At 50.1% G+C, this 15,581-nt stretch overlaps 1 protein-coding gene and 1 long non-coding RNA gene across 7 annotated transcripts in view; one reads left to right on the forward strand and one right to left on the reverse strand.

Moving 5' to 3' along the window:
* The first annotated feature begins 585 nt into the window (after positions 1-585).
* LOC121143687 lies at positions 586-14,278 on the forward strand. Of its 2 annotated transcripts, none has more exons than XR_005881004.1 (6): positions 586-961; positions 4,303-4,411; positions 7,469-8,350; positions 10,395-10,510; positions 11,298-11,644; positions 11,778-14,278. It is a non-coding gene; the product is annotated as an uncharacterized LOC121143687 (long non-coding RNA). The 2 variants fall into 2 exon arrangements; XR_005881005.1 differs by lacking the exon at positions 11,778-14,278 and having other exon boundaries at positions 7,469-7,578; positions 8,302-8,350; positions 11,298-11,430.
* The window catches only part of Klhl3 (kelch like family member 3), a 113,735-nt gene continuing 101,768 nt past the window's right edge, over positions 3,615-15,581 (reverse strand). For all 5 annotated transcript variants that reach the window (XM_040756075.1, XM_040756074.1, XM_040756072.1 and 2 more), the window contains 3 exons: positions 11,254-11,394; positions 9,158-9,301; positions 3,615-3,988 (listed from right to left, as the gene is read on the reverse strand). In XM_040756075.1, the coding sequence (XP_040612009.1) occupies positions 3,960-3,988; positions 9,158-9,301; positions 11,254-11,394 (314 nt within the window). In that variant the 3' untranslated portion in view covers positions 3,615-3,959. The remainder of the gene's footprint in view (positions 3,989-9,157; positions 9,302-11,253; positions 11,395-15,581) is intronic.

A 15,581-nucleotide genomic window follows, 5' to 3' on the forward strand; every position in this document is an offset into this window, starting at 1 on the left:
CACCTGTGCCAAAAATAATAAATTAAGGTTTAAAAAAAGAGAAACAATAGTTGGGTGAGAAAAATGCTCAGAGGGAAAAAAAACAAAAACAAAAACCAGTGTGATGGTCTGCTAAACACATTCTTCCAGGGAGTCATGAGGGACCCCCCTTCCTAAGCACAGAGAATACAAGCTTCCCAAAGAGGCCTCAAGTGCTAGAAACTCCAAAAACCAGGAGACAAGAGAGAATGGACTAGGTCTGCAGGGCCCGGGCAGCCTAGGGAATGCAAACCAGAGGGCAAGCTCAATGCCAGGCGATGAGTCACCACTGTGTGGGCCAGCCCAGCCCAGCCCTGCAGAAAGCAGACTGTGAGAGACACAGACGGGCAGGTGCCGAGTCAAGGTCAACATTAGTCCCCGGTAAGTAAAAAGCAAAGCCCCCATGGCTATGTCTTGGGAGTCCACAGTCTCCCTAAGAAATACTGGGAGCCTGGAGCTACAGAGGCATCGGGAGAGGTTAAGAAACGGAAAACAGGTCAGCTACTGTGTCAGGGTGAGCGACACACATAGTAGCATTCCATTACCGTGGACAATAGAAAACGATTCAGATACCATGAAAAAATCATCTATAAAAATATCTACATTAAAACTTCAGCTGAGAGCTGCAGCTGCGATTTTACAAAAAGGCAATCTTTGAAAGGGTCTGGCTCAGAAATATACAAACATTACACAACAGACGTCAAAGTAGGACAGCTCAGAAATGCCTCTGAGGAGGGATTGCAACTGGTTTTGTCATGAGATACAATTAAGAATTCTTATTGCATAGCAGAAAAATGAGGTCACTTCATTTGCATAATACTGCCATATTATTTGTTTTTTTTTAAAGATGGAGATGCTCTTGGGTACTTGGGAGAAGTGACTTCTACGCTGTCCGAATCAGCATCCAAGCAGTGTCTAAGCTGCTTTTGACCTTAGGTTTCAGGTCCGTTTCACCGCTGCCATCAGATCTCAGATGTGCCCCCAGCATGGCTGTGCTCACTAGCGGTAGCGGCTGCTCTGACAGGCGGGGGGGGGGATTGGGGAGCCGTTCCCCACTGTGTGGCTTAGCACACGCTTGAAAGTGAGTCTGAGGTGTCCACCATGGGGAGACTTCTACCTGATGCCTGATGACGGAGCAACAGGGGTCTCGGGTGGCATCTGCGGGCAGCTAGGGCAGATCGGCTTTTTTGGTGATGACGTACCAGTGTTCTAGTCCCCACGAGAAAGGACGCAAGAGGGTGGAATGAGTGGAACCCTCAGCAGCTTCGCCTGCAAAGGCAACGCTTTGTGGGAAGGGGTGGGACCAAACAGCAAAAGCTCCAGCAGAAACCACAGCTGGCCAGCTCCCACAGCCGGAGGGGTTGTCTCCAAGAAGAGACTCATCTTGACCCCCAAGTATAAAAGTCTAGGGAGCGATGGGGGAGGAGGCAGGGCTACCCTTCACCTGAAGTGGGATGCTTCTGAACACCGCACATTAGACTCTGGTCCCCAACCTTACCTTCACCCCTCAAGGTACCTCAAACAAGTCCTCAGACTTCCCTGGAGAAGGAGGAGGGATTATCAGGGAGGTGTTCTACTTTCTAATGCCAAGCAGAGCTTCACAAGCAACTCTCCCCAACTCACAGCTAGAAACAGGGCATCTGCCAAAAAAAAAAAAAGTTTGCATCCATTGGAAGACATTTCTCCTGGATCTCCCAAAGCTGGGTATTCTGGCTACTAACTATCTGGGTGTTGTGGTGCCTAATTTCTGCTTAACATTAGAAATACTTTACTCTCATGGCAGGGTACACTTTAAAGACTCAGTAAATACTCAGTGGCCACCTCGTTGGGGAGAAGCTAGGCTTCCAAATGCAGGGCATAGGAGGTACCAACCCACTGCAGATATACCTCCGAGGGCTGCTGTGTCAGAAGGCCAGCATCAGAGTTCACGGAGTCCCTTGGTCTCCTCTACACAGATTCTGACTCCAGGGAGGCTGAAACCCTGCCCCATGGGGTGTGAGACTGCTCTCCTGGCACATCTCCCATCCAAGGGCAGACGTTCCAATACAAGCAATTTGCTGGCTTAGAAAGAGGTCAGCTTTGAGGTTTGTGTGTGTGCGGGTAGGGTAAATGTGCACAGAGACCAGAGGTCAGCGTTTAAAGTTAGTCCTCAGGAGACACAACTTGTTTTGAGAAGCACTCTCCCTGGGACCAGAGACTTTACTGGTTAGCCCAGGCTGGCTGTCACCAAGCCTCAGCCCCTCTCTCTCTCTGCCTTCCCAGCTTTGGGATTGTAGGCGCATGCTGCCATGCCCAGATTTTTTTCCATCAGTGCTAGAGAGCAAACTCATGCTTGTGCAGCGAACACACCCCCCCAACCCTAATGTGTGTGCTTCACGCACCTCCAAACAACACCCAGGTGCTTGAAGTTACATTCTTTATCATTTTGATCTGAGCAAAACTTTCATAAGTTTCTTTCATTTTTAAAACACAAGGGTCTTTGAAGAATATCTCCAGTCCCACGGGCCCACTACCATCTCCTCCCCAAAGGGGAGCGTAAGAAGAGGTGTTTGGGAGGCTGGGGAACGGATACAGACCCTGAAACAGGAAGACAACAGGAGACAGGGAAGACAGATACAGACAGCCTTGACCATCGTCACAAAGAGCCAATGGCCAGATCCAGCCCGAATAGTCCTTAGAAGTCATCCATGTCCCTCTGAGTTACTTACAGCCCCACGAAACACAGGGGCAAGCCTCTCTATGGGTTTAGTGGCAGGGTGACCGTTGACTTGTCCTCCGCGTGAGAACTGATACCATGAATAAGTAAGCCTACATAATAAGCATAATAAATAAGGTTGGTGGTCTGGAATACTCGGAAGCTGGGTCCCTCTCCGATACCACTGTGGGTGGGTACAAATCCGTACCACTTTGGTTTTTCTGGGTTTTGTTTTGTTTTTGTTTTTCTTTTGTTTTGTATTCTTGTCTATTTTGCCCCAGTGTTCTACCTGGGGCTTCTCTGAAGAGTTTGTTTTCCCTGCTGAAAAGACACAAAATCTTCCAAACCTGGAATCCATGACATCAAAATCTAGAGGCCAAGATGCGAAGGCAAAACAGTCCCCAAATGCTTCCTAGGGGGCAGCCAAGGAGCAGTGGCTGGCAACGGCTGGATGAGGCTGCACCCCAGAGGTACCCACGGATGAGGCTGCACCCCAGAGGTACCCGGAGGATGCAGTGCCGCTCTGAGGAAGTACCGGTTCTTCCACACGGCGTCGACAGTAGTCAAGGCATGGTCCCAGACATGGTTGAAGGGCTGCTTCTTGCTAGTTCTGCCTGGACCTTTAGTAGTCTAGGTGCCCATGGGACGAGTACAGAAGCCATTGGTAGGCATTTTAGCATAGTGGAAAGGTCAGTAGTAAAGAAATGCAGTAGACTCTCGCACAGCCCCAGCCCCAGCTGAGTGAGATGTTTCCACACACACAAACGCAAATGCGCGCATGCTCTCACACGCACACACACACACACACTTCAAGGTTCTCTCTGTTGTCCTGTAGAAACACACACACACACACACACTTCAAGGTTCTCTCTGTTGTCCTGTAGAAACACACACACACACACACACACACACACACACTTCAAGGTTCTCTCTGTTGTCCTGTAGAAACACACACACACACACACACACACACGCACATGCACACGCATACACACGTATGCCCAAGGAGTTTTTGTGGGGCTGTCAGGAACCCAACTGTTCAGGGCAGAAACCAAAGCACCTCGGAGCAGAAGGTGGACCATCAATCCCCACACTGAGAGGGACAAAGCTGGTCTGCTAGGGGGTGGCTCTCAAACCACTGCAAAGCCTCCTAGTTAATCTCTCCCGTTGTCACGGTCCCGCTGCTGGGTGCTCGGGTCAGGCAGTGCCCTCTCCTTCCTCCACCTCCTGGCAGTGGGGACCTGGGTCACAAGGATTTGTGAATCACAGCAACACCTAACAGGAGAGGGAAACAAAGTTACCATCTTAGCTTCTCCAAAGTTAATCAGAGTCCCAGGAATCTGTCACATCCCATCACAGCCTGTGGAATCCCAAAGGGTCCCGGGCTGGCTCCTCCCCTCTAAGAGCCACACCCTGGAGCCTGATCTCCAACAGTGCACGCCAGCAGACATATCCACCCCTCGTCCTGACCACAGCACCCTGTGTAACCGCCGCCACAGCCCTCACTAAGAACCCGAGGCATCTGTCTGCAAATCTGTATCTTTTGGGGAGAAGTGATGGCTGATGTTCATCTACTTTCCTACTTTTAGAAGTTGCTGGAATGAACTGGAAAGAATAGTATACCAACTTCATGGGATGAGGAAAAATGAATTTGCAACCCCAGCCTTGCCACAGGCAACCTGTATTATGGTCTTTTCGGTGAGTTCAGACGCACCTCCAAGCTACAATCATACTGCTTGCTGTCACAGAACTGAGACCCTCCTCAAGGGCTCAGTTCCCAATTGCATAAACATTCCAAACATGTACTGTGTGCCACTGCTTTAGTAAAAACTTAACCACATTCAGGTCCTAACTTTGTTTTTTGTTTGTTTGTTTGTTTGGTTGGTTGGTTTTGGTTTTTCAAGATAAGGTTTTGTATTGTTTTTGGAGGCTGTCCTGGAACTTGCTCTTGTAGACCAGACTGGCCTCGAACTCACAGAGATCCACCTTCCTCTGCCTCCCGAGTGCTAGGATTAAAGGCGTGCGCCACCAATGCCCAGCTTCAGGTCCTAACTTTGTAAATCTGCTTAGTCCACCATATGGGTTACAGTGACTGCATGGAGTTTCTCTGTGCCCACTGTATGGGTTACAATGGCTGTATGGAAGTCACAGAGGTTGAAGAAGTCAACATCCTTTCTACACATTGTTCTCTACTACAGACAGGAGCTAGTGACAAACTCTGCCTGCTACCCTGCCTTTTCAAATGCCCTGTGTCCTAGCCAATGAGACTGTGTGGTGAGTCTTCTATAGTGTGACTGTGGCTTGTCCAAGACTTTCTTCCTGGGACCATACACCTCCTTCCTGGTGGAAGTCAATACCAGGCAGGTGTCTGGAACCTGCTGATAAATCCTAACTCAAAAAGTAACCACAAATGAACATGTTTACTAGAAATTTATTTATCTGTGGTTTGATTTGGGGGTTTTTGTTTTGTCTTTTGAGACAGGATTTCTCTGTGTAGTCCTGGCTATCCTGGAACTCACTCTGTAGGCCAGGTTGGCCTTGAACTCAGAGATCTGCTTCCTGAGTGCTAGGGTTAAAGGAGTACCCCACCACTGCCTGGCTTGGAGATTTATTTTAACATGTTCCTATAGCTATAAGCTTTTCTAACTGAAGATGAGATTAAGGAAACACCAACTAAAGAAAGGGGGAATACTCCATCAGAGACATTTTGTTTAAGACATCCATTCCCTGTCCGTTCCTGGCTAAAGGTATAGACAGGAAAGCTAGACCCCAGACCAGGAGGTACCACCTGGCCTTGGCAGCCTCACCTGTGCTACAGAAACCACTCTCACTAAGTAATTCTTGTGAAAAAAAAAGCAGGCTCTTGTAGTGTTTTCATGTAGTGTTTTTTATACAAGCCCCTTTGCCAGACAAGTAATATGCTCTCGTTATGGAAATTGCATAAGGATACAAAGCAGAAATCTTTTATCCCTTGGAAGGGAACCACCATCTTTTTTAGCACTTCCCAGCTTCTAATAATAATCAGAATGGGTTAGCTGGTGGTGTGACTCACACCAGGCAGGCACCATGCTACAAACTAAACACGGAGTATCACATTCCATTCCCTTAAAAACTCTCAGAGGCCCGGTCTAATTTTATCCCCAGTTTTCAACTGAGACAATGGAAGTTCTGTCCGACTGAATGCCTAAGCCCAGAGACGCAGGGCTAGTGGCAGATCTGAGACTCCAACATCCACTTGGAGAAGTAACAGCTCTTCAAACCCCTACTCCTCCGATATAGGACCAGAGCACTCGGCACACTTGGCACACACAACTCAAGTCCTCCTCTAACCCAGCAGCATGTCAAGCACAAGCTTTTTCTCCAGACATCAAAAATAGAGGAGGTTGGGGAGGAGCTGGGAGGAGGCAGGGGAGGGGAGATCATAATCAGAAGATACCATATTGAAAAAAAGATCTATTTTACAATTTTTAAAAAGATAGAAAAAATAAACCCACTGAATAAACATTCCATAGAATATTTAATCATTTCTCTTATATCAGTCATTAACTATTATCATGGGGGGGAGATGCTATTGCAAGCAATGCCCTGCTGAGTCATGTCGGCCTTAAATCTTTGTGCATCAGACCCGCTCCCTAAGATTCCGAGATGACACACTCACTTGGTCAGCTGGTTTGAGTACAAAATGGCCTGATTGTGTCCTGCCCACCAGTTCCGAGTGGGCAGAGAAAGAAGAGAGGTTTCGGAGTATTCAGCACATACGTGAACTCCTAGAGGGTCCCACTCAACCCACCCGCTTCTCACTAACAGAGGCGGAGCCCGAGGGACCCGCCCACTTTCTCATCCTACACGATGCCATGTTCATTTCTCTCCGCAGCCTCAGAGAGAAAGGTGCTGATTCCCTTGAGAACAGGGCTGCTCTGGCGTCAAAACCCTTCCGGCGTCTTAGTGAAGTAGAGTTGCAGCAGGGTGGGAAAGGCTTAAAGGAGGGGAGGGCAAAAGAAATGCATTGCAACGGGAAAGAAGGTGACAGGAGCCCTCGGCACCGGCAGAGCACAGTGGCCCTGGGACCTGAGCCAGGTGGGTGTGCTGGTAGCTGACCTTTCTCACAGGAAATGGAAGCAAGAGGAGAAACGCTGGGGCCGAGGGGCAGGGGCACGAGAGGGCGGTTTTTAAACACGTGGCTTTTTAAGTGGCTTGTGCTCGGTGAATAAACATTTAGTCCACACATAAGAAGCCTGGCCTGTGGGTCTCCTCTTCAGAGGGTCTGCGGCCAGCATCAACTCTTGGCCCTGCACTGGACTGAGCCTGGCACCGCCCTCTACAAGACGCAGCCTCTGCGCCAGTGTCTACCCATTACCCGCAGGACGCCCACTGCTCCCTAGCTCCTTTACCCAGCCTGAGCTGTGGCAGTAGACGGGGCATGGCTTAGACAGAAGTCAGAGCTACGTTTGAACTCTGGCTTCGGTGCAGGCTAAGCAGTGTGGCTGACCTTTGGTGGTGGTCACTTACAGTCTCCACAACTCAGCTGCAACGTCAAGGATGCAGTCCCACATAGCAGTGCGCACGGCGTACCTGCTATGTTGGCTCGGAGGTTCAGGGAGGCGTTAGAGTTGGGATGTGAAATAGCCCCTGTGGGCCCACTTCTTAAGGGTTTGGAGACCAGCTAGAAAACTCTGGGAGGTGTGATGTGGCATATCCTTCCACAAACTGTGAATGTGTGTTGCTTTTACTGGCTGATGAATAAAATTGTTTCAGCCAATGACTAAGCAGAATGAAGCCGGGAAGGAAATCTGGACACAGAAAGAAGGCGGAGTCGAGGAGACGCCATGTAGCCACTGGAGAGGCAAGATGACAGGGCATCACTGGTAAACCACAGCCACATGGGGATACACAGTTTACTAGAAATGGGTTAACTTATAAGAGAGAGAGCTAGCTAGTAATAAGCCTAAGCCATTGGCCAAACAATTATAAATATATGTTGAGTCTCTGAGTGGTTGTCATATAAGCAGCTGCAGGGACCCGGTGGGCAGAGAGAAACCAGTCAAGTGGGATTGGGCTTCAAATTACATCTGGTGCCCAGCATGGGGCTCAAAACCATGACCCTGAGACAAGGTTACTATCATCTCGTATCTTATACTTTTGGTTGTGAGCCTAGCCTTTAACGGCTGAGCCATCTCTCCAACCCCATCCTCTTGTATCTTAGCTAAAACACTTTAGTACAAGACTTAGGCTCCTCAGGATAGGGCGGCTTTGGAATGATCCCTATTATTTGCCAATTATCCATAGCCTGAACATTTAGTATATCCTTGTGTTTCTTGCTTTATGCTGTAGTTCTATTGTTGTGTATGTTAGTATCCTTGCTCTTGGACAATACTTGGTATTTGTTCTTATTATACACAGTTTTGTGTTAGGCTTAGAACCTTCTTATTTAGACAAAAATGGGAAGTGTTATGGGAAATTATTCTACCAATAGTTTTGGGGTACCTGCCTTAGGGCGTGGCTTCTGCGGGTGGACATAACCCCTTATAAGGAAACGGGAGAGGTCTCTCTCACCCTCTCACTCTCTCCCTCTCTCGTGTGGTGGACAGAGACAAGATGGCAGTTTCCATTGACCCCAGGGACAGAAGGGAAGATGTGGTGAGTGATCCCCAACAAATATTGGATATCCTTTTATCTGGGTCCGCATGGACTCTCACACCCTCACCTACAGAGGTGGAGGGAGCGAGCTGCAGGAGGTATGCCACTGAGGGGCTCTCAAACCTGACCCCCTCCTGTCTCTGCCGCCTAGGTGGAAGGAGATGGGAAGCCCCATTATCCCACGAGCTTCCCGTAGCATCTCTACATGCTGAGCCTCACAACCACCCAGAAACAAAGTAGCTGAGAGACAGAAGACTGAAATTCCTGAAACCATGGGACAAAATAACCCTCTCCTTCCCCCACAACCCCCCACACACACTTACATAGCTCCCCTCAGGAACTTGTCACAACAACAAGAAAATACCCAACATAAAAAGTACACAATAAAAGGCAGCGTGTGTGTGTGTGTGTGTGTGTGTGTGTGTGTGTGTGTGTGAGGTTGTACACCCAGAACCCAGCAGAGCCCATCTCCTGAGAACAGGTCCCTGACGGCCGTTCTCACAGCCATTCTGTCCAGATACACCACATTCACAGCTCATGGTAACCTCATACGAGTATCTGGTGTTTCCTGTCTGTACAGGTTTTATCTTCCCAGCCTAATGCTACACTAAGTATCCTGTGCAGCTACATTCAGGTTTGCCCGGGGGGGGGGTAGTGCTGATTGTCGGCATCCATCATGGGCACACAGCAAAGATGCAATTGCCTGTAACCCTGCTGGAGGAATTCAGCTCCCCAGTTGAGAAAGCTCATCCCCTCATGCTGCTCCTGCCCTGGGTGTGGTGGTCCCTGGAGCAGTAACCCACTGACCTGCATAGCTCCTCCCAGTGCTCATGTTGCTTGGCAACAGCGTCCACTTGTCGGTGACTGGGTTGTAGTACTCTACTGAGGCCAGGTTGCAGGATCCATCGTCCCCTCCAACCACGTATAGGAGCCCATTCACTGCACAGACCCCTGGAAATCAGACGGAAGTCACAGGATCAGTGGCCAGGACCCGTGGGCAGCTGGCCCCCATACCCAGAGCCTCTTTTTGTCCCTCTCCCTGGGGGGGGTCTGGATCCTCTCAATGGAGGAGCATGCTGGACTCTGAGGGTCCCTTCTAGGGAGCTTTCATCACTGCGTAGTCCTACAGATGTTCCGACAGAGCGCCTCCCACCGCCACACGATAGAGGGAACATTACGGTTCTCCCCCGTGGGGATGTTATAGAGAGATGTCACAGGTCTCCCCGTCAGCCTGGGCTAGGGAAGAGACAAGACTTCCCTGTACTCCTGTTTCCCTGCGCCTTCGTTCTACCCCGCTGCTGAGCCGTTTGCTGTGCCCATCCTGTAAGCTGCTAATGGCTGTGCCTGTGACCCCTCTTAAGGCGGGCGGGCATCTGAATTCACACACATCTGAATTCAGCTCGGGTTGGGGTTTCTTTCTCATCCTCATCTCAGAGTGAGCTTGTTTGATGGCGAGGTCTCATGAGGCTGGATGGAAGGGCGGGTAAACGTAATTTTTATTCAAGAACCTAAAACTCATAGTCCACTAGGTAGTGTTTGTCTTTTTATTGTCTATATAAACCCAAGTTTATTGACGCTGCTTTTTAAAGTAATTACTAGCAATGCTGACTAAAGATACTGTCAATACAGGTGAGAGCATAAAGTGTGCTGTCTTCCTGCCTGGATGTACATAAATGTACGTGCTCATAAAATGCACAGGTCACTCCTCCATCTCAGGATTCCGCTTGCGGCCTTTCCTTCTAGGGAAATCATTTTAAATGCATACATTGACTTAACTATAAGGGTCATCTACAATAGCTGCAGCATTACCAGTGGCATAGAAAAGATGGGATAAATGGAGTATTCCATAATGAACTGGGTGAATTATGATATCGCCATGTTAAGTGAGAGCATGGAGATACATTTAGTGTTGCAATCAGACACTGATGGAAAACCAAGTTTTAAAACAGCACTATGGTAAGACCCATATGCTATTACAGAAGTGTCTGCATGTGATTTTACACATGCCTGTGTTTATATCTTAACTCGTAAGTCTGCCTTACAGGCTCTGCAACTCCTTGCTCCTGTGGCTGAAGGCCAAATGCCATCACCGCATCACCGCAGCCTCAGGCAGCCGATTGGTCACGCCCCTCCATTCATGCTTCTCGCCAATCAGCCGAGGTGAGTAGAGTAGCCAGCAGGTAAAGTGGGAGAAAAGGAAACAATTCTACCAAGCAGCCCATCTTAGCCAGCACAGCCTGGGAAGAAGGTGGGGGAAGCTAGCCTAACCCTTTCCCAGAGCAGAGAAGCACAACTCAAAGCAAGCTCAACTGAAAGCGAAGCCGCGGAAGGAAACGGCTTGGTAGGGCTGTCAGGCCCCAGGACACCTGACCCTGAGCACTCTGGGACAGGCTGCTCTTATAGGAAGGATTCAAAGAGCAAAGGGGCATGGGGACAGGCATACGAGGCAGACAGCAAGGGAGGAGATGACACTGGGGGAGTGGGGTGGAGTTTGGCTCTCCTGCCGCCAGGAAGGAACTTGAACCCTGTGAAGTATGAGGCTCTTCCAGCCTGACTCTGGCAGAGAAAACTTTACAGCACCACTGTCTGCCTTGGACCCACATGGCTCTGCGCATGGCTACTGGCCCAGCCATCGGACAGTGGCACTGGTGAAACCAGGCATCAACCTCCACTAGAGAGAGGGGACTCAGGGTCTCGGGGCGAGGGGTGTCCTGTGGCCAGCTTCCGGGGTCCAGGTTCTCCCTTCCCCTAATGCTGAGCCTCAGAACACAGGCTCAGAAACTTACTCTGGCAACCCTGTCCCTCAGAGTGATCACCTCCAGGGAGGAGAGTGCTGTGGCCTTGAGAGGAGGAGGGGGAGGGGGAGGGGGAGGGGGGAAGGGGAGGGGCGCGGTCACACTAACCTGCGTTCCGCCGGCACATGTTCATGTCTGCCACCTGCTTCCAGGTGTTTGTCCCAGGGTCGTAAACCTCGACGCTCTTCCTCACCAAGGGTCCGTCGTGTCCCCCCGTGGCGTACAGCTGTCCGCTGAGGACCCCAACTCCTGAAAGGCAAAGCGCAGTGTCCTAGCCTCGGCCCCTGCTAGAAGCACCAGAAACCAAGAGGTCTGGTGTCCAGCCCTGGACAGCCGTCACCAGCAGGGTGACTTGGGGAACAAGTGCCGTCTCCCTGGACCCCGGTCTCCTAATCTGTTAAGCAAATACGAGGATGCTCTCTACCTGGCTCCGCGTAAGACAGGCAGCCTGGAATCATGGGGATCCAAAGCCAATGTCGCCCGTTTCTGCTTTTAAAATGTAAATATGTATGTGTGTACACGTGGGGCGGTGACAAAGGAACAAAAGGGTCAAAGGAATCCGCTAAAATGTGGGAGGTGGCTAGTTAGCTCTCGGCCGTAAAATGACACCCGTTTCCGGTTTACCTTCCCAGGACACCTTGCTTTCCTTCAATGTCTTATTATTCAGCCCTGTATCCGTTGAGTAAAGAGCCACAGAGCAGCAGCGCTGCTGAGGTCACCACTGGGGAGACATCCCTGCTGGCCTGTCCCTTCTCCTTGACGGCAGAAGGCATCAGACATCTCCAGGGGAGGAGCTGCCCAGGATGAGCAGTCCGTTGCTATGAGACAAGGAGACGCAGACGCAGGCCATAAAGGGAGAAAGGGCCACCTAGTGAGGGCAGCTGGCCTGGAAGCTGGGGCACCTAGACCTGCCTCTCTAACATCCCTCTGGGTACCCCTCCTCTCTCCCATCCACGGAGGGAAGGAGTTGGAATGATTCTGTGATCCATGGGCTACTGTCTTCTCTGGACAGGCTGCACCCTCCCGCTGGGAACTTTCTGGAAAGACAGGGCCTTAGTCCCACAGACACTGCTCAGAAGCCCCAAAAAAGAGTGTCTTGGTGAATGGGATGTGGGGTCAGGCTGTGGGTCTGGGAGCTGCATCTAGAGATACAGACTTCACGAGGTCAAGAACTGCTTATGTCTTGCCCTGGCCTCTTCTCGAGGCTGCTGCTGCTGCTGCTGCTGGGCTCTCTCTCGGTAGATGCCATCTAAATGACAAGATGTAAAATCCAGCTGGTGGTTGTTCATGCGGGTTAGCCAGTGGGTCCTAGCAGTTGCCCTAAACTAGCAGCAGATGGTGCTGCTGGTCCAACAATGGCTGGCATCAGGTTGTGGGATTCAGAAAATCGGTAGCTTCATGCTGCCTCACCTCCCCTTCCTCCAGGGGCAGCAGGAGCTGACACCCCCAGGATCCCGACATGGCCTCCATCCATCCCTCTGCTTGTGCTGTCTACTGCGAAGGGAGCTCGCGGTACCCCAGGCATGCCCTGGCAACTCTCATCCCTTGGCAGCCTGTCCACAGACACCCATGGAGGAGCCACACTGGGCTCTCGGGCAGCTGGGATACAGAGCCTTTGGTCTCCGAGTCCTTGGCTCTCAGAAGCACCGACCATTGGCTCCCAGCTCTAGAGACGGCAACGCCAACTCGAAGCCGAGTGAAGCTTTGAAGACAGGGAAGCAAGGACAGTGCTCCATAGTAACCTGAACAGAAAGCTCATTCCCAAGCCAAGGTCGCCGGGCCGCTCGGAGACATAAGCAGCAGATAATGACATCATCTGGGGCCTCCAGCCAAGGATGGGCCAGGCACCCAACCACCTTCTGAGCACAAAGAAGGTGCTAGGAGCTATAATTACTAAGTGATGAGGAAGGGGGAAGGTTCCAGAATGGGACTGGTCCTTTGAGAGCGTGGGAAGCCCATGTGTTGCACAGCTGAGGTAGTCCAGCACACTGAGCTCTGAAGCTCGGGTTTCTTGACTTCAAGGGATTCATGGGGGAGGTCAAGTTGTCAGGGTTAGCAGAGACAGCTCCCCAAAAGAACTCCGAATGCACGCTTATGAGATAGAATCACACGGGCTTTCTACTTCATGGTCCATCAATGGGTACACAAAACTTTTCTGCAAAAAAAAAAAAATTAAAACAACCTGATTTTTACAAAATGCCGAGGCTGCGGGTATGTGACGTCGCAATCCAGCCTCCAAACGTAGGTGGAGGCAGAGCCGAGAGAGTGAACGCACGTAGCTCTGTGGGGAGTGTGTGGTTTCTCATCTCAGGAATTGTGAGGCCTTCCCAACCAGCCCCAGACTGAGAACCAGATCAGTTGCCAGGAGCCCAGGAGCGGTGGCCAAGGCCTCTGCTTGCTCCCCCAGACCGTGTGCCCCCATGGAGGGGGAGACAAAGGAGGGAGGAGGAGACTGCTGTGGCAGCCCCTGAGTGCCTGGACGTCCCCACACAGCAGAAATAGAAAGCCATTTGGGAGGTCATTTTCTCCTCGTGAACAAAGGAAATGTGTGTATAAGGGACCTAGACTTATCTCCAGCCGCAAACACTGCTGGATTTTTAGCTCCAAAGACACCAGCTTCAGGCAGGCAAGCTGGGCTAAATCTCACAGGGACGAGGCTCGTTGTTACAGCTCTAAAAGCTTTACCCTGGAAAGAGAATTCTAGCTCTGCGGGCTTCGAACCTTGGGCTAAGTGATCCCTCTGAGGTGGAATCGGTATCGGTGAGCCTTTTAGGGCTGAGGTGAGGACTGAGTGCATGGAGGCGTCTGCCGGGCGCAGCTGTGATCCCAGCACGCAGAGGCTGAAGCGGGAGGCTTTGAGTTTGAGGTCAGCCTGGGCTACAGAATGAGACTCGGAGGAAGGAAGGGAGTTGTCTGTATCATGACAGCACCTGCACACAGTGGGCCTTTACTTTCCAGGGATGTAGACCCACACACAAACAGAACGAAGGCCCCAGTGTGGCCTGGGCTATTGGTGAGTTTGAGGCCTGCCGGGGCCATGCAACCACTGTCTAAAACAAACGAGAGCAGTAGTGATGGGGAAGTCCTGTGTCTATGTCAATAAAGCACTGTTGGCCAATAGGGAAGCAAGATAGGTGGGACTAGGAGACGAAGAGGACTCTGGGAGAGAGAAACACAGGGAGCCACGATGTAGCCGCCATAGGGATAAGAGGTCCAGACCCTTTTCTCTGGTAAGAGAAATACTTAGATTAACAATTATGGAGTAAATACTTAAGTCAGAGATAGGCAGTAAGGAACCAAGCAAACGGCCAACAGCTTCAGTGTCTTGTGTGTTTATTTGGGGACTGCAACTGTAACAGAGCCCAAGCGGCTGGCAGAGGAAAAACCAAAGCAGCTGGCAGAGGAAAAGGCTGCACTCTACATATGGTTGTCAGAAGCGGGATATGAATTTCCACGTAAAATGACGAAAGCTTAAAAGGAATTTTAGAAAAAAACGAATGGAGAAAAGCATGGCTTCTTGGTAGCAACATTTTCTCAGGCGGGCTCTGTTTTGCTAGCGATAAGCAGAGACTCATGCGGCTTGCTTAAGGGAGGCTTCCTGACTCAGCATAAGCAAAGGAAAAAAAAACCACCAAGGTTCTTTTAAGAGGCCCTGCTAACAATTGAAAGGTGTGTACGTGGCCGGGCGTTGGTGTCGCACGCCTTTAATCCCAGCACTCGGGAGGCAGAGGCGGGTGGATCTCTGTGAGTTCGAGGCCAGCCTGGTCTACAGAGCGAGTTCCAGGACAGCCTCCAAAACAATAGAGAGAAACCCTGTCTCGAAAAACCAAAAAAAAAAAAAAAGAGAGAGAAAGGTGTGTACGTACAGCTGGAAGTGGCGGTGACCACATCGCCAAGCTGGCAGCTTTTGCTGGAAGTCAGCATAGGCTGAGGCAATGAGCTGGGGTCAAATTTATGCCCGCCATCTGGAAAAACTGCAGTTTAAACAGCCACGGTTTTAACAGATGAGACACGTGGCCAGAAAAACATAAAGATTTACAGTAAAGTCAGACTTGGATGAAGAAAACCTTCTAAAGGTTTACAGTGTTTAAAAATATAAGTGAGATTAAGAGAGAAAAAGAAATTGCATAGTGGTAAATAGAGAAGCCAGCTGTGGTGGTGAACGCCTTTAATCCCAGCACCGGTAGGATTTGCTCCAGAGGCAGAGGCAGGTAGATTTCCAGAGAAACCCTGTATCAGAGAAATAAATAAATAAATGTAAAGAAATAGAGTAATAATAGATAAATAAATAATCCATGTAAAGATGGAAAATACACAGAGAGTCTGGATACTGTATGCTATTGTGTTTTTCAGGTTTTTTTTTATTGCTAAGGAAGGAACAACTACTAAAGTACACTTGATTATAAATGCTGCTGAATTAATTCAACTTACATCTT

Source organism: Mesocricetus auratus, unplaced genomic scaffold (genome assembly GCF_017639785.1).
Source record: "Mesocricetus auratus isolate SY011 unplaced genomic scaffold, BCM_Maur_2.0 Super-Scaffold_100013, whole genome shotgun sequence".
Classification (NCBI taxonomy): domain Eukaryota; kingdom Metazoa; phylum Chordata; class Mammalia; order Rodentia; family Cricetidae; genus Mesocricetus; species Mesocricetus auratus.